Source organism: Tachyglossus aculeatus, chromosome 4 (assembly GCF_015852505.1).
Source record: "Tachyglossus aculeatus isolate mTacAcu1 chromosome 4, mTacAcu1.pri, whole genome shotgun sequence".
NCBI classification, from domain to species: domain Eukaryota; kingdom Metazoa; phylum Chordata; class Mammalia; order Monotremata; family Tachyglossidae; genus Tachyglossus; species Tachyglossus aculeatus.
The window spans coordinates 48815328-48837669 of NC_052069.1; the positions used below are offsets into that span (position 1 = coordinate 48815328).

At 46.6% G+C, this 22342-nt stretch overlaps 1 protein-coding gene across 1 annotated transcript in view; it reads right to left on the minus strand.

Moving 5' to 3' along the window:
* Positions 1-3882: 3882 nt before the first annotated feature.
* Positions 3883-22342, minus strand: part of ARHGAP29 (Rho GTPase activating protein 29) — a 123921-nt gene continuing 105461 nt past the window's right edge. The window contains exons 14-23 of the mRNA XM_038745037.1: positions 21340-21468; positions 18684-18782; positions 17470-17633; positions 16782-16970; positions 15941-16078; positions 9815-10047; positions 7996-8305; positions 7353-7449; positions 6934-7053; positions 3883-5697 (exon numbers count right to left, since the gene is read on the minus strand). Of these exons, the coding sequence (XP_038600965.1) occupies positions 4853-5697; positions 6934-7053; positions 7353-7449; positions 7996-8305; positions 9815-10047; positions 15941-16078; positions 16782-16970; positions 17470-17633; positions 18684-18782; positions 21340-21468 (2324 nt within the window). The 3' untranslated portion in view covers positions 3883-4852. The remainder of the gene's footprint in view (positions 5698-6933; positions 7054-7352; positions 7450-7995; positions 8306-9814; positions 10048-15940; positions 16079-16781; positions 16971-17469; positions 17634-18683; positions 18783-21339; positions 21469-22342) is intronic.

Consider the following 22342-nt stretch of genomic DNA (forward strand, 5'->3'; position numbering starts at 1 on the left):
GGTGGAGCCGGCATTTGAACCCATGACCTCTGACTCCAAAGCCCAGGCTTTAGCAATTAGCAGGTTCGCTGGTAGATTCTAGCGTGACAATTCATTCCATCACCTGGATTCCTAGCGAATGGCCCCCTTTTTCCTCTCCTCCTCCCCATCCCCCCCACCCTACCTCCTTCCCCTCCCCACGGCACCTGTATATATGTTTGTACAGATTTATTACTCTATTTTATTTGTACATATTTACTATTCTATTTCTTTTGTTAATAATGTGCATCTAGCTTTATTTTTATTTATTCTGATGACCTGATACGTGTCCACATGTTTTATTGTGTTGTCTGTCTTCCCCTTCTAGACTGTGAGCCCGTTGTTGGGTAGGGACTGTATCTATATGTTGCCAACTTGTACTTCCCAAGCACTTAGTACAGTGCTCTGCACACAGAAAGTGCTCAATAAACACGATTGAATGAATGAATGAAATGGCACTTTACAACTTATCAACATACTTGGCTTGTCACATGAGACCAAAGCAAGGCCATAATGAGTCTATAATAATAATAACTGTGGTATTTATTAAGCACTTACTATGTGTCAAGCATATAGTGCCAGGGTAGGCATAAGCTAATCAGGTTGGACACAGTCCCGGTCTCCCATGGGGCTCATAGTCTTAATTTCCATTTTGCAGATGAGGTAACTGAGGCCCAAGGAAGTGAAGTGACTTGCCCAAGGTCACACAGCAGATAAGTGGCAGAGTCAGGATTAGAACCCAGGTCCTTCTGATTCCCAGGCCTGGGCTCTTTCCACTGGGCCACACTCCTTCCAATGAGCTAATGGTGCAGTAGGATGCTGAGAAACACAGTCAAGGCTAGCCCTCCGATAACCATCCAAACAATTAAGATGGTTCATTCATTCAATCATATTTATTGAGCGCTTACTGTGTGAAGAGCACTGTACTAAGTGCTTGGGAATTACAAATTGGCAACATATAGAGATGGTCCCTACCCAACAACGGGCTCACAGTCTAGAAAGGGGAGAAAGATGGAGAGAAGATGGAAAAGGGAAGAGAGAAAAAGGGGGAAAGATGGTTCCATTCAGCACCCCCGATTTCCCATTTGGTAACCTATTATGAACCCCCCATGAATTACGCAAGCCCTTTTTGAACCTACCGAAGTTTTCTGATTATATCAGTGGAAAGAGCACGGGTTTGGGAGTCGGAAGTCACGGGTTCTAATCCCTGCTCTGCCGCTTGTCAGCTGTGTGACTTTGGGCAAGTCACTTAACTTCTCTGTGCCTCAGTTACCTCAACTGTAAAATGGGGATTGATGTGAGTTCCACGTGGCTGATCACCTTGTAGCCTCCCCAGTGCTTAGAACAGTACTTTGCACATAGTAAGCGCTTAACAAATGCCATTATTATTATTATTTATATGGCTTCCTGAGGAGAAAAAGCTGAAAATGAGTGTTGGAAATAACCGGATTCCCCTCTGAGACAATTTTCGAATTGTATAGGCCCAGGGATGAGTCTACGGTGCGAGCGAGAAAGAGGGCCTTACGATCCCAAATCTAAGTGCCCACCTGACCTCCCATCTGTCCTGTTTCCCTTTCCTTTGAAAGGAGGGCTAACTCCAACAGTTTATATCAGCCTGCCCGGAGGAAGCTATTTCCACCAGGCAACTCTTGATTAGAAGGGGCTCGGAAAATTCCAAGCCTCAGCCACCTTCCCGCACCAGGAAGGTTTTTGCTTCCTATTTGAGTCATTTACAAATTCATATGTGATGGATAGTGTGATCCGAGACCGGCAGGGCTTGCTGTAGCTCACACAGATGCTTCCAAGGGGAAAGGGAAAGGGGAACAATTTGCTGCTTTGGCCTCTCTCTCTCTTCCCTCCAACTCCCTTTGGGAAGAGGGAAGCTTCAGAACGCTAGGACCTCTTGGGTTACACTACTTCTCCACGTGGAATGAATCTTAGCTGAAGCTTCCCCAGAGATTGTATTTAATTAAGCGCTGTATTCCAGCGCCTAGAACAGTGCTTTCCACATAATAAGCGCTTAATTAATGTCATCATTACTGTTATTATTTATTTTGCATCTAGGTTTGAGGACATCTTTAAAACAATGCCTTATTCCACACCAGGGAATAAGACTTTTAGACTGTGAGCCCACTGTTGGGTAGGGACTGTCTCTATATGTTGCCAACTTGTACTTCCCAAGCACTTAGTACAGTGCTCTGCACACAGTAAGCCCTCAATAAATACGACTGATGATGACCAGGGGAGGCTAGACTGTGAGCCCCTTGTTGGGTAGGGACCGTCTCTATATGTTGCCAACTTGTACTTCCCAAGCGCTTAGTGCAGTGCTCTGCCCACAGTAAGCGCTCAATAAATACGATTGATGATGACCAGGGGAGGCTAGACTGTGAGCCCGTTGTTGGGTAGGGACCGTCTCTATATGTTGCCAACTTGTACTTCCCAAGCGCTTAGTGCAGTGCTCTGCCCACAGTAAGCGCTCAATAAATACGATTGAATGAATGACTTTGATAATAATAATGATGATTATGGTATTTGCTAAGCGCTATGTGTCAGGCCTTAAGCGCTGGGGTAGATAAAAGATAATCAGGTTGAACACAGTCCCTGTGTTCACAGGGGCTCACAGTCTCAATCCCCATTTTACAGATGAGGGAAGTGAGGCCCAGAGAAGTGGTGACTGGCCCAAGGTCACACAGAAGACAAGTGGTGGAGCAGGGATTAGAACCCATGAACTCTGATTCCCACGCCCGGGCTCTATCCATTATGCCATGGGAAGAACTCACCGCACTTACCCAACTTTCTCACTTGTCCCAACCTCTTCAGTGTCCAGCCCTCAAACCTCTAGACTGTAAGCTCCTTGTGGGCAGGCCCATGTCTGCCAACTCAGTTACACTGTAGTCTCCCAGAGTGCTCGGTACAGTTCTCTGCCCACAGTAGGCGCTCAATAAATACCACTGACTAGTTATCAGCTCAGTTCCAACTGAACGATAACAAAACGTTCGCACGGCTCAATTCAGTTCCTATCGCCTTGTGCCTGTCCGTCCCGGCACAACGCTCCCTCCGAGTCAATAATTATAATAATAATAATGACGGTACTTGTTAAGTGCTTACTATGTGCCAAGCACTCTTCTGGGACGGATATATGGTTGTACATATTTATTACTCTATTTTACTTGTACATATTTACTATTCTATTTATTTTATTTTGTTAATATGTTTTGTTTTGTTGTCTGTCTCCCCCTTCTAGACTATGAACCCGCTGTTGGGTCGGGACTGTCTCTATAAGTTGCCAACTTGTACTTCCCAAGCGCTTAGTACAGTGCTCTGCACACAGTAAGGGCTCAATAAATATGATTGAATGAATACGTTGCCAACTTGTACTTCCCAAGCGCTTAGTACAGTGCTCTGCACACAGTAAGTACTCAATAAAATACGACTGAATGACTGAATGAATGAATACAAGATAATCGGGTTGGACACAGTCCCTGCGCCACAGAGGGCTCACAGTCTTAATCCCCATTTTGCAGATGAGGTAACTGAGGCACTGAGGAGTTAGTTATGTGACTTGCCCAAGGTCACACAGCAAGTGTGTGGTAGAGCCGGGATTAGAACTCAGGACCTCTTTCCACTAGAGTATGCTGCTTCTGCACAGTTCACGGAAGAGCGGGGGAACACGAAGAGTCCCTCGTGACTGCGTCAGGAGCTCTCTCCAAACACCCTCAGACTGCTAAATAAAATAAGATTTTAATGGGCGAAGCATCCAATAACTGCGATACACATTTCTCAAAAACACACCTTCCGGCTTGTTGGCGTGGCAAGCACAAGTCCAAGTGTTTCAATAGAAAACATATTGATGTCAAACCGTGGCATACGCTGGAAACTTTATTTAAGTTAAAAGAAACCACAGGAGGATAGAAGCAACTATCTCTGGAATCGGTTAACGGGTTAATACGTTTTGTCGAGCCAATGGAACGCTATATTACAAAAGACATTTCAAACCGAGTGAACGTGAGATGCACCTATTGATGAGGAACTTTTTGGTTATTCTGGCCTGAGCCATACGCTTCATTCCAGACACTGGGCAGAAACAACGCTTCACCCCAAGAGGGAAAAGCGGTGGCTTAAAACCTACACCTGGTACAGGTGTTTACTTGCATGGCACCTGAACTGTCCAGTTACCTGCCGTCTGACTTTGGCACCTATTATCTAATGGCACAGCACTAGGCCTTAGTCTATTTCTGAACAGCACAGCTCAGTAAGTGCATCTTTTCTGTACAATTAAAGTGACAACATAGCAAAACAAACCCGGCGACCGATAAAAACGCCGGCGAAAGATACATATGGTACAGTCCCGTGCCTCTGGGGCTATTATAAAATCTATCTGGAGCGAAACACCGAATTGCACGGATTGGGAACGGAAGCTTTTTTATACGACGAGACAGCCAGAGCGTTACTTTGTGCTCCGAGGCAGCGAAAATATCAAATTCCTTTATCCACTTCAGATCGGAAAGAGCTCTTTCAAGCGCTGCATATGCCAATGCCGTTTCTGTCCCTAAATATGCGCGTGGTTCCATCTCTGAACTAAACCTGGGACTCTGACCGATGGCACCTATGGGCTGGAGAGCTGCCTTTAAGCTGACGATCTGCTTTTGTGGGGAAGAAAGAAAAGACTAAAATTCAATCGAGTTCACTCCCCCACCTCACCTTTTTAAATGTCGCCTATAAGAAAATGATTCATTTATATGGCACAGAAGACGAACCCCTTCCCCGACGGGTCGGAGGGCTGGTGGGGGGAAGCGCAGGGGGGTCGTCAAGGTAGACTGGGGATTTGGCAACCCTATACAAAATGGGCTTCCCGCTGTTCCAACTCCTGTAGCCGCTTCGGTCTTAGTCTCTGGTACGTCGGCTTGGCCTCCGCGGGCTGCGGCTCCTCGGGGCTGGCTCTGGCATGGCCGACGGGCTGTCCGAGCAGGTCTGCCGGCAGGGCAGAGCTCAAAACCAGTTTCACGGCGGCGCCGTCTTGGGCGAGGGCTGCTGCCGCCCGGCTTTTCAGACTGTCCTCCTCGCCGCCCTTTCCCTTGTTGGACGGAGGCGGCTTATAAAAGGTCCCGGGCGGCGGCTGCAGAGTTCTCGTCGCCCTGAAGGCAGCCAGGCGGGTGGAGTCCGGGGAACCTCCCTCGGATGTCTTTCTCGCCTCCCGGACGGGTACCGTGAACGGCTGGGCGGCCCCGCCACCGCCGCCCTCCCGGGCCCTGTTCTCCTGAAGGGCATTGGTCATGATCATCGCCGTCCGGGCGGTCATGTCGTACTGCTTGTACTGCTTGTCCCAGCTCTTCGGCAGGGTCTGAGGGTCGTAGCAAGAGAGTCGGGAGCAGGCGTTATTGGCGGGGGGCGGCTTGGCTTCCGAAACCTCTTCCGCGGCGGGGCTCCTGGGCGGCTTGTCGGGATTGAAGGCGCCCGGGTTTCTCGAGGTCCGCTCGTTCAAGAGGCCCGAGGGAAGCAACCGATCTATGGGCAGGCTCACGGGGCGGACCACCGGTTTGGTCCTTAGGGCCCGCAGCTGGACTTTGGTGGTCTGTCGGTGGGATTTGACGGGCAGCGGGCTACCGGCTTTCCCACTCCCTTCGGTGGGAGGCGGCGAGGTTCCGTTGTCTTTGTGCGGGGCTACAGCCGTGGTGAGGCCTAGGGTGAGAAAGTCACTCATTTATTCAATCATATTTATTGGTTGCAGTGATTGCAGAGCACTGTACTAAGCGCTTGGGAAGTACAAATCGGCAACATATAGAGATGATGGTCCCTACCCAACAACGGGCTGACAGTCTAGAAGGGGGAGACAGACAACAAAACATGCAGACGGGTGTCAAAACTGTCAAAATAAAACTATAGCTATATGCACATCATTAATGAAATAGAGTAGTAAATATGTGCAAGTAAAATAAATAGACTAATAAATATGTACAAATATATACAAGTGCTGTGGGGTGGGGGAAGGAGGTAGGGTGGGAGGGTCGACGGAGTTCCAGAAATGGAAGCAATTGGTGTTACCGGGCAATTTTCATGGATCCTCCCCGCCCCGGGAGTCATTTATTGGCACTGGCCAAGGTCACATGTTACAGCAAGTCTTGAGAATAAATCCCTAAAGTGACATGGGGACACCAGTGTACGATCAGTGCAGCTTCCTGCAAAGTATCACCTAGTACAGTGAGTATCCATAACCTCTGATGTATTGCCGTGGCTTGGGATTTATGGCCAATGGGTCAAGAGATGTTATCGGCTGTCCCGTAACAGAAGATTTGATCATGATCAATCAGAGCACTGTACTAAGTACCTGGGAGAGTACAGTCCAACAGAGTTGGTAGACACATTCCCTGCCCACAGGGAGCTTCTGGTCTAGAGGGGGTGACGGGGCAGGGATTTTCTCTTATTATTGCTGTATTGCCTGTTCCCGAGGGCTTAGTACCGTGCTCTGCACACAGTAATCGCTCAATAAATACGACTGAATGACAGGCAGTAAAATAAATTTCGGATACGGGCATAAGTGAGGAGGGGCTGAGGGTGAGATGAATGTCAAGTGCTTGAAAGGATAAAGAGCCAAGTGCATAGGTGGCGCAGAAGGGAGAGGAAGTAGGAGAAACGAGGGGTTAACTGGGGAAGGCCTCTTGGAGAAGAAAACCTTGCCGTTTAAGTGTATTCTTGTGAATTTTGTAAACGGCCCTGATGAAAGAAATGTGTTGGAGTACTCCAGCAGTTTGTTGGAATAGCATTTTAGCAAGTCCTGCTAGTCTACTAGACGGTAGGAATCAGGAGTATCCCCACCCTCCTGAGCCTCATATTCCTGTCCACAGGATTACGGTTCAAGAAGCGGCCCCCTCCCAAAGCGCTTGGGATGGTCAGTGCTACGAGATTAGAAATTCTAACCTGTCCCCTTTTGGGTGGCAGCGTGCACAGCCGAAACTGAAGCAACGCAAGGTTCTGAGGAGGAACTGCTTTTCTCAATATCCGCCTGCTTCGCTTCCGTGAGTGGCAACAGCATGCACTCTGTGAAGGATGTACAGGAAAAAAAAAAAAGGGTAGGAAATTCAAAGGCCCCTATTCATCGCTCGCATGCAAACAAAACGCATAACCGCCCGGAAGGGTGACTTTTGGCAGCATTCAGACGCCGGGGATCGGTGCCGGGCTGGTTCCTCGGAGTCGGGCTTAAGGATGGACAAAGATTGGTTTGTAACGGGTCTTCCTCCTCCACACAACTCCCCGGCCACCATTTGGTTTTCGTAAAAGGCGTGCGACCCCGGATAGGACCTCACCCTAGCCAGCGTTTAGGCTAAAGGAATGCTCACCGGTGACGGAGGCATCGGACTTCTCTCTTGAATGGGTGTGACCATCTAACCGCTCCAGTGATGCAGTTGTTTCCAGACCTTGACTCTCACTATGGGCCTGCAAAACGGAAATAAAGGGAAAAAAAAAAAAAATCAAACAGAACACCTGAGTTTGAATCTGTTGAAGTGTACATATCTATTCTATTTATTTTATTTTGTTAGTATGTTTGGTTCTGTTCTCTGTCTCCCCCTTTTAGACTGTGAGCCCGCTGTTGGGTAGGGACTGTCTCTATATGTTGCCAATTTGTACTTCCCAAGCGCTTAGTACAGTGCTCTGCACACAGTAAGCGCTCAATAAATACGATTGATGATGATGACGGACAGAGCATGGACCAGGACGACAGAAGGGCTTGGGCTCTAACCCCGACTCCGCCGCCTGTCTGCTGTGTGACCTTGGGGAAGTCACTTCACTTCTCGGGCCTCCGTTACCTCATCTGTAAAACGGGGACTGAGGCCTCCACGTGGACCGCGTCCAACCTGATCAGCTTATACCTACCCCGGCGCTTAGTACGGTGCCCGGCACAGGGCGGGCGTTTAAACATTAAACAAAACCGACAAAACACCGCAAAGGTTCCCACGCGATTCCCCACTGGTCGCCGCTCACTTCCTTTGAAGCAATAAACAGCGGCGACTTCCTGTGCTGCTGCGGTCCCCTCTCTTCCGCCGGTGAAGCAATTTTCAGGGGGGCGTTTTCATCCGGCTGAGGTGGCACTGCCAGGGGCCGGGGGCAGACGTCGAAGATCTTCTCGTAGTGAGTGATGAGCAGCTCCACCATGCCGGCCTGGTGCGGGTAATCCACAAGCGAGGAGAGGGAAACCGTGGCATCTGTCTGACGAGGCCTGATCAGGGTGGGCCCAAATATGATCCCGAGGTTCCGGGCAGACATCTTGTTTTCTTCATCTTGCTCCGAAACCCTGAAAAGGAACACGCACGCATTTATATGCTGACACTACCCTGGGCTGTGCGGGGGGATTGTTTTGGAGAAAGGGGTGGCAAGCCAGCAGATGCCTGGAAGAACAGTTCATTCATTCATTCACTCAATCTCATTTATTGAGCGCTTACTGTGTGCAGAGCACTGTGCTGCCTGGGAGCGTACAATCTAACAATTAACAGACCCGTTCCCCAACCACAATGAGCTTACAGCCTAGAGGTTCTCATTCCCTGCTGCTTTTTGTCCCCCTGGTCCAGGCTCCATCAGGTCAGCCAATCAGTTGTATTTACTGAGAGCTTACTGTGTGCAGAACACTGTACTAAGCGCTTGGGACAGTAATAATAATAATGATGTTGATAGCATTTATTAAGCGCTTACTATGTGCAAAGCACTGTTCTAAGCGCTGGGGAGGTTGCAAGGTGATGAGGTTGTCCCACGGGGGGCTCATAGTCTTAATCTCCATTTTACAGATGAGGGAACTGAGGCCCAGAGAAGTGAAGTGACTTGCCCAAAGTCACACAGCTGACATGTGGCGGCGCCGGGATTCAAACCCATGATCTCTGACTCCAAAGCCTGGGCTCTTTCCACTGAGCCACGCTGCTTCTCTGTGGTTTACAGTACAATACGGTACAATATAACAGAGTTGGTAAACACTTTCCCTGTCCATGACGAGCTTACAGTCTAGAGTCCTCCAGTCAAGTGCTTACTACAGTGCTCTGCACACAGTAAGCACTCAATAAATAGGACTGAATGAATGAATTGAGTCCCCTGGCACTTGGTGTGTCACTAGGCAGTGCCAAGGCCTCACACCAAGGAATCAATTAATAGTATTTATTGAATGCTTATGTCATGCAGAGCACTGTACTAAGCACTTGGGAGAGTACAAGAGAGAGCTAGAGAAGCAGCGTGACTCAGTGGAAAGAGCCTGGGCTTTGGAGTCAGAGGTCATGGGTTCAAATCCCGGCTCTGCCACTTGTCAGCTGTGTGACTTTGGTCAAGTCACTTCACTTCTCTGGGCCTCAGTTCCCTCATCTGTAAAAAGGGGGTGAAGACTGTGAGCCCCCCGTGGGACAACCTGATCACCTTGTAACCTCCCCAGCGCTTAGAATAGTGCCTTGCACATAGTAAGCACTTAATAAATGCCATTATTATTACAATACAACAATAAACAGAAACATTCTCTGCCCTCAAGGAGCTTACAGTCCAATGGATCGCGGAAGGAGCATCTTCATTTTAATATTTAAACAGGAAAATGACCCTTAAATCCATGTTTAACCAGCCATCAGTCAACGATTGGCATTTACTGAGCACTTACCATGTGCAGAGCACTGCACTAAGCGCTTGGGAAAGTACGAAACCACGGAGTTGGGAGATGCTAGCCTGGTCCATCTGCTCCAGACCCCAAAACTGTCAGGGGCCAACAGGATTTTTAGCTCGATGTGAACTAGATAGCCAACACCCCTCTAAGCTTCCTGCAAGGTGGAGAACTCACCGATGAAGGTGTCCTATAAGGAACTGGAGAGTATTATAGTTTGGAACGGGGAGCTGTTTGAGGAGATCTTTGGTTTTAATGAGGAAGCGGTTCAGGTCGATGGACACCGACTGCCTTTTCTTGGCTTTGGGGCTGGCCTGCTTCAGGTCGAGGTCTTCGTTTATATTCTGGCTCTCTTTCGCCAGGCCGATAAATTCGTTGTAGAGCCGAAACAATATCAAAGGTTCTGGGAGCTGAGAGAAGAAATAAAAACGTCAGTCAATTGATGGAATTTACTGAGCACTTCCCATGCGCAGAGCACCGTACTAAGCACTTGGGAGAGTACAGTAAAACAGAGTTCCCTGCCTACAATGATCTTATAGTCATGAGGGGGAGACAGACATTAATAAATATATCATGAGCATAAGTGCTGTGGGGCAGAGGGAGGGGTGAAAAATGTTTAAAAATATGTTCCTCCAACCAGATAGAATGCTAACCAACAGAAATGCTTAGTTCCTGACACATAGAAAGCGCTTAAGCACGGGTCTGGGAATCAAAAGGACCTGGGTTCTAGTCCCGGCACCGCCATTTGTCTGCTGTGTCACTTTGAGCAAATAATAATAATGATAATGGCATTTATTAAGCGCTTACTAAGTGCAAAGCACTGTTCTAAGCGTTAGGGAGGTTACAAGGTGATCAGGTTGTCCCACGGGGGGCTCACAGTCTTAATCCCCATTTTACAGATGAGGTCACTGAGGCCCAGAGAAGTGAAGTGACTTGCCCAAAGTCACACAGCTGACAAGTGGTGGAGCCGGCATTTGAACCCATGACCTCTGACTCCAAAGCCCGTGCTCTTTCCACTGAGCCACGCTGCTTCAATTCACTTCTCTGAGTCTCAGTTACCTCATCTGTAAAATGGGGATTAAGACTGGGAGCCCATGTGGGCATAAAACTGTGTCCCACCTGATTAACTTGTATCTACCCCAGCACTTAGAACGGTGCCTGGCGTAAACACTGAAGCACTATAAAGAAAAAAAAATAAAACCATTAAAAACAAAACAAAAAACTCATAAAACTTTGCTCAGAAAAGAAACAAATACAAGACTATGTTTTTTTGCTTCTTCAACTAAGTGTCCAGCCACCTCCGCATCCAGTAATAATAATAATAATAATAATAATGGCATTTATTAAGCACTTACTATGTGCAAAGTACTGTTCTAAGCGCTGGGGGGATACAAGGTGATCAGGTTGTCCCACGGGGGGCTTACAGTCTTAATCCCCATTTTACAGATGAGGGAACTGAAGCACAGAGAAGTTAAGTGACTTGCCCAAAGTCACACAGCTGACAAGTGGTGAAGCTGGCATTTGAACCCATGACCTCAGACTCCAAAGCCCATGCTCTTTCCACTGAGCCACGCTGCTTCAATTCACTTCTCTTAGTCTCAATTACCTCATCTGTAAAACGGGGATTAAGACTGTCTCTGTATGTTGCCAACTTGTACTTCCCAAGCGCTTAGTACAGTGCTCTGCACACAGTAAGTGCTCAATAAATACGATTGAATGAATGAATTAAGATTGGGAGCCCATGTGGGCATAAATTGTGTCCAACCTGATTAACTTGTATCTACCCCAGCACTTAGAACAGTGCCTGGCGTAAACACTTAAGTACTATAAAGAAAAAAAACTAAAGCCATTAAAAACAAAACAAAAACCACAAAAGCTTTAATCAGAAAAGAAACAAATATAAGACTACGTTTTTTTGCTTCTTCAACTAAGTGTCCAGCCACCTCCACATCCAGTAATAATAATAATAATGGCATTTATTAAGCGCTTACTATGTGCAAAGCACTGTTCTAAGCACTGGGGGGATACAAGGTGATCAGGTTGTCCCACGGGGGGCTCACAGTCTTCATCCCTATTTTACAGATGAGGGAACTGAGGCCCAGAGAAGTGAAGTGACTTACCCAAAGTCACACAGCTGACAAGTGGTGGAGCCGGAATTTGAACCCATGACCTCAGGCTCCAAAGCCCATGCTCTTTCTACTGAGCCACACTGCTTCAATTCACTTCTCTGAGTCTCAGTTACCTCATCTGTAAAATGGGGATTAAGCCAGTCTCTATATGTTCCCAACTTGTACTTCCCAAGCACTTAGTACAGTGCTCTGCACACAGTAAGTGCTCAATAAATACGACTGAATGAATGAATTAAGATTGGGAGCCCATGTGGGCATAAATTGTGTCCCACCTGATTAACTTGTATCTACCCCAGCACTTAGAACAGTGCCTGGCGTAAACACTTAAGTACTATAAAGAAAAAAAACTAAAGCCATTAAAAACAAAACAAAAACCACAAAAGCTTTAATCAGAAAAGAAACAAATATAAGACTACTTTTTTCGCTTCTTCAACTAAGTGTCCAGCCACCTCTGCATCAGTAATAATAATAATAATGATGGCATTTATTAAACGCTTACTATGTGCAAAGCACTGTTCTAAGCGCTGGGGGGATACAAGGTGATCAGGTTGTCCCACGGGGGGCTCACAGTCTTCATCCCCATTTTACAGATGAGGGAACTGAGGTCCAGAGAAGTGAAGTGACTTGCCCAAAGTCACACAGCTGACAAGTGGCGGAGCCGGGATTTGAACCTATGACCTCCGACTCCAAAGCCCGGGTTCTGTGCATTGAGCCATGCTGCCCTGCCCTCTGGCACGGAATCCAGACCCCAGGTACAGTTAAGATGTTGATTCTGCTATTTCCCTCTATCCCAAGCTGGAGTCTCCTGGTCTGAGACACGAACAGGAGATGCTGGAGTTGGAGTAGCATATCTATCCTATTTATTTTATTTTGTTAGTATGTTTGGTTTTGTTCTCTGTCTCCCCCTTTTAGACTGTGAGCCCACTGTGGGGTAGGGACTGTCTCTATATGTTGCCAATTTGTCCTTCCCAAGCGCTTAGTACAGTGCTCTGCACATAGTAAGCGCTTAATAAATACGATTGATGATGATGGTGAGTAGCAGCAGCAGTGGAGGGTGAGTATCTTCTCCCTCTTTGTTCCCTGGCTTCCTCTTCCATTCTCCCCGTCTCATGTCCCCTGCCCTTTTCATTCCCCACCCACTTTAGTCCTCCAGCTTCTGACATGGCCGGTGGTTTTTCTCTTCTTCACCAGGCCTCAGGGCCAGCTGGTTTCAGGCTCCCACGGGAGGTCAGCAGGGTCTCCAGTCCCTGGCAATCAATCAATCAATCAATCAACCGCATTTATTGAGCGCTTACTGTGTGCAGAGCACTGTACTAAGCGCTTGGGATGTACAAGCTGGCAACATATAGAGACGGTCCCTACCCAACAGCGGGCTCACAGTCTAGAAGGGGGAGACAGAGAACAAAACCAAACATACTAACAAAATAAAATAAATAGAATAGATAGGTACAAGTAAAATAGAGTAATAAATATGTACAAACATATATACATATATACAGGTGCTGTGGGGAAGGGAAGGAGGTAAGATGGGGGGGATGGAGAGGGGGTCGAGGGGGAAAGGAAGGAACTACACGCCTCCCACCAAGTTTCACTCCAAGCTCGCCCGTGAGCTCCAAACGGCCACCCTGATGCAGGCGTGAACCTAATTGAGCACTGTGGAGTAGTAGCCCATCACGAAAATAAAACCCATTTTACAACCCAGCTACGAAACTCAAAATTCACGCAGCAGCCTGGAGGTCCGAAAACCCTAACTGTATTCGATACCTATTTTCCAAATCACTTGGCATCACCTCCACCACCCCTGGTCTACAATTCAGAGCTCTTGAGCAAGCTTTCTCTCGCTGTGCCAAAACCAACCTCGGGCTGTTCTTTCGCTTTTTATTTTTTCCAGAAGGCACAAGTTTGGGCTTTTTCTTCGTAGAGGGAAAGGATCTCTCTTCTCCCTTCCTTAGAGAAGCAGCGTGGCTCAGTGGAAAGAGCACGGGCTTTGGAGTCAGAGGTCATGGGTTCGAATCCCGACTCCGCCACAAGTCTGCTGTGTGATCTTGGGCAAATCACTTAACTTCTCTGGGCCTCAGTTAACTCATCTGTAAAATGGGGATTAAGACTATGAGCCCCATGTGGGACAACCTGATCACCCTGTATCCTCCCCAGCGCTTAGAACAGTGCTTTGCCCATAGTAAGCGCTTAATAAATGCCAATTATTATTATTATCATCTCATGAAACCCTGAGTTTGATGGCAGCTAAACTTGAAAGTTTTAAAACGAAGCACTTGAGAGGCGGCCTACTTTTTAAAACCACAGTAACATGCCACAGATTTCACTTAGTTAATTTTTAGACAGAGTTTAAGATGGCTGCAAAAGCAGGTTTTACAGTAAAAAGTCTCTCCCACTATCAATACTGAATGTATACATTCCACTTTGTTTTACCACAGACCTTTAAGCACTGCTGGTTTTAATGGTCTGTTGCCAAGCACATGAAATGTGGTCCTGTGGACTCCTGTGTAGCTCTGAGGGGTGGGCTTTGTCTCTCCTTTAATTGCTCCTCCATTGCCGTTTACTGCTTCCCGCATCCCTCCCCTTTCCCTAACACATACAAACACACACTCCCCCAACACACACACCAGTCCTATTCCGGACCAACTTTGGATTTGCCAGCAACAGTGTCCCAGTACCATTTTAGGGCTAAACTACTTCCTGCCCCCTTGCCGTGCCTGGAATAGCTCTGCTCAATTTTACCCCCTAGCTAAGCGGAGGCAGAGGAACGTCTGGATGTGGGGCGGGCGTCCTTTGGGATATCCCGATTAGCTCGGGAACTGAGGCTCTGTGGATTGAAAATCGTTGAAAACCAAGAGACGGCCTACAGGAACCAGCTAGCTGAATGAAAGAAATTCCGGAGCGGGGAGAAAGTACCACATGCCGGTTGTTTAGTCTGGAGTCCGTGGGCCGGGAACATTTTGGGCTACTACCTTCATTCATTCAATCGTATTTATTGAGTGCTTACTGTATGCAGAGGACTGTACTAGGTGCTTGGGAGAATACAATACTTCAGAGAAGTACTCAGAGAATACTCAGAGAAGCAGCGTGGCTCAGTGGAAAGAGCCCGGGCTTTGGAGTCAGAGGTCGTGGGTTCAAATCCCCGCTCCGCCAATTGTCAGCTGTGTGACTTTGGGAAAGTCACTTAACTTCTCTTCCCTTCAAGGCCCTACTGAGAGCTCACCTCCTCCAGGAGGCCTTCTCAGACTGAGCCCCCTCCTTCCTCTCCCCCTCCTCCCCCTCTCCATTCCCCCTGCCTTACCTCCTTCCCTTCCCCACAGCATCTGTATATATGTTTGTACGTATTTATTACTCTATTTATTTCACTTGTACATGTCTATTCTATTTATTTTATTATGTTAATATGTTTTGTTTTGTTCTCTGTCTCCCCCTTCTAGACTGTGAGCCCACTGTTGGGTAGGGACCGTCTCTATATGTTGCCAACTTGTACTTCCCAAGCGCTTAGTACAGTGCTCTGCATACAGTAAGCACTCAATAAATACGATTGATTGATTGATTCTCTGGGCCTCAGTTCCCTCATCTGTAAAACGGGGATGAAGACTGTGAGCCCCAGGTGGGACAACCTGATCACCTTGTATCCCCCCAGCGCTTAGAACAGTGCTTTGCACATTGTAAGCGCTTAACAAATACCATCATTATTATTATTACAATATAACAAACAATAGACGTATTCCTGCGCACAGCAAGTTTACAGTCTATGGCGGGATGGGGAGAGACAGGCATTCCTATAAATAAATTACTGATCTATACATAAGGGATGAATAAAGGGAGCAAATTAGGATGACGCAGATGGGAGTGGGAGAAGAGGAAAGGAAGGATTAGTCAGGGAAGGCCTCCTGGAGGAGAGGTCTTCGCTACCCAACCACCTGCACAAAACACAGGGTGAGTGTCCAGGGGGCAGGTGGAGGTGGATACTCCCCAGAGTATCCAGTGAGGGACACGGTGGAGGTCCACGCTGCCCCTTACCCCACGATCCACTGCCGTTATGGTTGAGACGTCCCCCAACCAGACAGAACGCGAAGGAAAAGGAATGCTTTTCTCAAAAGAGAAGCAAGTAAAAGACTTCTGTTCTTTGCCTCTTCAACTAAACGGAAACCCAAGTTGAGAGAGGATTTACCTGGCGAAGGTACAACTTCAGGACGTTACTGATATCGTGGGCATAGAGTTCTGACAGCTCTACCAAATCCTTTCCATTTTCAAAGGCTTGACAGAGCTTTTCGATTCTTGACTTGCCTCCATTCACCCGGTAGATACCCTTAAGTAAGGAGAAAAACAGTAGAGAAGAATTGATTTTGATCAGAGAGACTTATGTACTAAAGGATAGAGCCTACGCCTGGGAGTCGGAGCCGTCATGGGTTCCAATCCCTGTTCCACCACTTGTCTACTGTGTGACCGTGGGCAGATTTCACTTCACTTCTCTGGGTCTCAGTTACCTCATCTGTAAAATGGGGACTGAGTTTGTGAGCTCCACATGGGACAGGGACTATGTCTGACTCGACTTGCTCGTATCCACTCCAGTGCTTAGTACAGTGCCTGGCACATAGTAAGCACTAACAAATACCATCATCATTATTATTATGTATTAGCTAAAGCACAGTATACAATGCAATATCTTCTTATTCTGTAATTAAAGTGATGGCCATAATTAAAATTAGCATTTCCCAACGTGTGTTTAAATCACTTTCTGGAAAACGGACTTTATAGTGTGCAATGTCTCGTCTCATAATTAGGATGATGGCCATAATAAAACAAATATTTCCCAGCCCATGTTTAAATCATTATCTGGACAATGTGTTAGCTAAAGCACAATGTACAATGCAAGGTCTCCTTATTTTATAATTAAAATGATGGCCATAATAAAATGAGAATTTCCCAGCGTGTGCTTAAATCACAATTTTGCATGGCGCCCAAGACCTATTCTGTGGATCTTTTTCTTTATAAAACACATTAAAAGGTACCTTAACATTCAAGGCTCTGCTTTCAATCTCAGAGGTGCACTTTTTGATGATGAAAGGGATGCCGTCAGGAGCGTTTTTAGCAGCTTGAGCAAATTCCACTCCAAACAAGTGTAACCTCCCATGCAGCTTTTTGTGCCCGCACTGAATGGCTAAGGTTTCTAAACACTTTTTGTGACAAGCAAGAGAGCACTACAAGGAAGAAACATTTTCAATGCAGTTAAACCACATACTTCAAACCATTCCCCACTCAGGAAGTGTCACAGGAAAACTGTGAAGGGGTAAGACTGAATTCTAAGGCAGGTGACATAAATCTAAAGATACACACCTGCTCTTTTGGGCAACGGAGCTTGTATTTACCCCAGCGCTTGGTACAGTGCCTGCCACAGAGTAAGCGCTTAACAAATATGCTTAAAAAACTAAACAACAGAACTATGAAAGTTTGGACGAGACACTTTCCTACAGTCTCTAGACTGTAAGCTCCTTCTGGGCAGGGAAAGTGTCTCCCAACTCTGTCGTACTGTACTTTCCCAAGGGCTTAGTACAGTGCTCTGCACGCAGTAAGCGTTCAATAAATACCACCGATTGATTCAAAACAGTCCACATATCCTCAGCCGTAGCATTGACGTGAATTCCCCCACGATGACAAGCGAAGGTAAAATGTGAATCAGCATCACTCGGTGTTTCTTACCTCCTCACACTCTGCGCCATGAAACACCACTAAGCTGTCACACTCTCGGCATTTAGATGGAGCCCTCAGCTTTCGCAGCTTGTGTGTGAGAGCCGCCTTGGACATAACGGTATTTCTGAACGGCCCGGGAGAACTGGCAATTTCAGGAACGAGGTCATTTAACCCTGAAAGCGTACAGCGTAACAGTCTTAGGGCAATACATTTTCAGACAACTCTGCTTTTCATGACATTTACACTTGAAAAAGAAATCAGCCAAAAGCTAGGGGCCATTAATTGTGATGAATAATGGACATAATGGAGGAAGCCAGTAGCACACACGTGACTGCTCTGATTTCTATATGAGACCAGAATTCAAAATACAGAGAAAGCATGGATACTGAATTTCCCACTTACAGCAAAACAAAGGTCTAAAACCTGCATTTTCAGATTGGAAGCTTGAGTTTAAATGCTAACTAGCATAATCATGTGGGCCTGGTGGTATTTTACGCAAGACTGACTTAGGAATTCAGGATTTGGCATTCACCTTCTTAATTAAAAGTAGCATTTTTATTAAATTATGAATAAAATACTGGCCAGGAATGTTTTGACATACCTCCCGGGGCATATTTTGATTGTCTAATCACTCTAGACTTTTCAATCCTTTTGACGGCATAAAAGCAGCACTGTCACAAGCATGACTCAATCTACATTTCACACATTCAGACCCCAGGCAATAGACATCAAACCAGTCTGAGAACTTTTGAGATAAGATCAGTTCAACTAGAAATCCTCGGCACCTCTCTGGGAAGGCAGTAAGGCCTAACGCATTTGGAATCAGGAACTCAGAGGTAATCTTTTCCTTGCTACCGACTCACCCTACGACCTAGGAAAAGCCAGGGAACATCTGGACCAGTTTCCTCATGGGGAAATGAAGGAATGCACTTTTAACTCCCCTGACACAATCTTTGGGGAAGAGCTCAATTTCCTTATCTGTGAAAGGGGAGTAAAACCTTTCCCCCACCTACTTTACTGGGATGTTTTCCGGAGTAGTCACTGCACAAAAAAAAAGTGTTGGGAGTTTTTCCCGTGGAAACGGTGCTCTACCACCTGAGGTATTTGTGTTAACATCTTTGAGCTGTTTGTCATCAGTACTACTACTACTACTTCAATAAATCACCACACATTTTTCACAGGGGAACCTTATTCAAATAAATGAATGTGTAGTGCCGCCATACCAGGGTCTGAAGGGGAAGGTGGCTCTCTCTCATCAAGATCATCTGCGGAGGACATTGTTCCTGTGGAAGGTGTGCGTGGAAGTCGGCGCTTAAAATCTCCTACAGAAGAAGACAGAAATCTGCTGAGAAATCTTTGCGGACTCCGAGGGCCTTAGTACAGTGCTCTGCACATAGTAAGCCCTCGACAAATACCATTGATTGACACAACTGTCCCGATTTTCCGCATGGACACTGAATTTCTTGGTTTAAAGTACAACTTCAATCCTACGTAACTGGAGCTGGTGGGACATGGTTTTGAGAGAGACAGTGTTCTGCACGAGTTTTATTTGATTAGTTTCAACATAAGACTTTCCCTTCCTTCCCATCACCTGTGTGCACATCCCAGAGTGAGCTGGGCTCTGGAGGGGCCCAGATAATTGATTCCTCTAGCCCTTAGTTTCTGGGGTTTGTCTCCCAGGAGAAGGGGTACTTTAGTGGTTGCAGGATTTCTGGGAGCATTCACGCTTGGAAAGACTCACTTATGTGCCCTGCTGCATCTGTGATGGACAGGTTTTTCCATGACTTCTTAAACTTCTAGGTTGTAAGCCCTTTACAGGCAGGGACCATGCCTAACAACTGTACTGTACTCCCCCAAGCACTTAGTATAGTACTCTAGCGGAAAGAACACAGGCCCGGGTGTCAGAGGACCTGGGTTCTAATCCCGACTCTGCCAGTTGCCTGATGTGTGACTTTGGGCAAGTCAGTCACTTCGCTTCTCTGTGCCTCAGTTCCCTTATCTGTACAATGGCGATTCAGTACCTGTTCTCCCTTCTACTTACAATGTGAACCCCATGTGGGACCCAATGATCTTGAATCTACACCACAGCTTAAAAAAGCGCTTGGACCACAGTAAGCGCTTAACAAATACCACGATTATTACTATGCTTATTCCCCGTGCCTCAGTTTCCTCATGTATAAAATGGAGATTTAATACCTGTTCTTCCTCTCAGACTGTGAGTCCTATGTGAGATGATCTTCATTCATCATCAATCGTATTTATTGAGCGCTTACTATGTGCAGAGCACTGTACTAAGCGCTTGGGAAGTACAAATTGGCAATATATAGAGACAGTCCCTACCCAACAGTGGGCTCACAGTCTAAAAGACTTCATTACCATGTATGTACCTTAGCACTTATTACAGGGCTTGTCCCATAATAATAACGATGGCATTTGTTAAGCGCTTACTATGTGCGATGCACTGTTCTAAGCGCTGGGGAGAATATAAGGTGATCAGGTTGTCCCACGTGGGGCTCACAGTCTTCATCCCCATTTTACAGATGAGGGAACTGAGGCACAGAAGTGGCTTGTCCAAGGTCACACAGCTGACAATAATAATAATTATGATGGTATTTGTTAAGCGCTTACTATGTGCAAAGCACTGTTCTAAGCACTGAGGAGGTTACAAGGTGATCAGGTTGTCCCATGGGGAGCTCACAGTTTTAATCCCCATTTCACAGTTGAGGTAACTGAGGCACAGAGAAGTTAAGCCACTTGCCCAAAGTCACATAGCTGACAGTTGGCAGAGACGGGATTTGAACCTAGGACCTCTGACTCCAGAGCCCGTGCTCTTTCCACTGAGCCGTGGCGGAGCCGGGACTCGAACCCATGATCTCTGACTCCCGAGCCCGGGCTCTTTCCACTGAGCCACGCTGCTTCTCAGAGTAAGCGCTTAACAAATACAATCAAAAAAACGAAGTGCTCAGAAATTACTACTGACTGATAGATTGAACATGTTCTTCCCTCTTTTTGTTCCCTGTCAGAAGAGGACACCTGAAGCAATAACACCATTTCTTCAGATTTTAATAACGGATAAAAAGTGAAAAGGGAGGCTACAGTAATGTGGACAAAGCACTGAGGTAAACTTGGAAGGTTAAGAGCACCGATAAAGGAAGAAGGCTTTGGAGGGGGAAGGGATACTACTCATATGAACGGGCTTTACATTTTGAAATCACTGAGGCACGCCCCACACAATAATAATAATAATTATGGTACTTGTGAAGCATTCAGTGCTTTGCACATAGTAAGCGCTTAATAAATGCCATCATTATTATTATTATGTGCCAAGCACTGGTCTAACACAGGGGTAGATACAAGGTAGTTGGGTTGGACACAGTCCCTGTCCCACACAGGGCTTAGACTCTGAATCCCCATTTTACAGATGAGGGAACTGAGGCACAGAGAAGTGAAGTGAATTACCCAAGGTCATACAGCAGACACGTGGCAGAGTCGGGATCGGAACCCAGATCCTTCCGACTCCCATGTCCGTTCTCTATCCGCTAAGCCATGCTGTTTCTCAAATGCATATACCATAGTCCCTGACTTTTACGTTGCTTCTGAGTTTTTACTGTTTCATCCTTCCTTATGTGTCTGTTGCCGGTCTCCTCCCCAATCCCTTATTCTTAGATCGTGAGCACCTTATAGGTCAGGGACCATGTCTGATATTCAACGGTGTTTCTTTTCCCCCCCAGCACTCAAGACAGTGCTCTGCACCAAGGCCTTAATAAACACCATTATTACTACCACCACTGCAACCAAACACATTTACTTACAAGCGCTTAGTACAATGCTCTGCACACAGTAAGCGCTCAATAAATACGATTGAATGAATTTACATACCTGGGCTAGCTGATGGAGAGTCCATAGACCGTGATTCACTGCTTCCCCCTGCACTCTCCGAGTCACTCCACATTCCACCGCTTTGGTTGCCAACTGACCACGATCTGAAAGGTGGTGGTCCTCTCACCGCTTGAAAAGACAAAACTATGCTTAAACGACTTTAGAAAAAGCGTGGTTTCATAAGCAGAACTTTGATTTTTAAAAACGCCACAAGATAATTAAGTCTTGTGTGCATTCCGTAACGCTGTCCTTGGGTTTGAAGATGATGCTGCCTCTATGAGTGTGGGTATCTGGGAGGACTTTTCATTCATTTATTCATTCATTCAATCAATCATATTTATTGAGCGCTTACTGTGTGCAGAGCACTGTACTAAGCACTTGGGAAGTACAAGTTGGCAACATATAGAGACGGTCCCTACCCAACAGTGGGCTCACAGTCTAGAAGGCACTAGACTGGACTTATACACTTTGTCCAGAAAAATGCATCCCCTTTCTTGGGCTAAGCAAATGTAGGAAGTCAAAGGGGAAAGGAGAGGAGAGAGAGAGGGGAGAAAGAGAGGATTTATTCTGTTTCCTGCCCTCCTTCTGCCTTGAGTCCAAAGACAGTCTCTCTTTCTTCTGTAGCCAGGTCCTCCCCACCTTGCCCCATTTCCCTCCCTGGTGAGAAACTACCCGAAGTATGAATATAAATACCATCACATGCTTCTCCATGTTGGCCAAAAGGCATGGAAAATAGCTTTTTTTTTTTAAAATGGTACTTGTTAAGCGCTTACTACATGCCAAACACTTTACCAAGCCTTGGGGCAGATCCAAGATAATCAGAGAAGCAGCGTGGCTCAGTGGAAAGAGCACAGGCTTTGGAGTCAGAGGGGTTCGAATCCCGGCTCCGCCACATGTCTGCTGTGTGACCTTGGGCAAGTCACTTAACTTCTCTGAGCCTCAGTTACCTCATCTGTAAAAGGAGGATTAAGACTGTGAGCCCCACGTGGGACAACTTGATCCC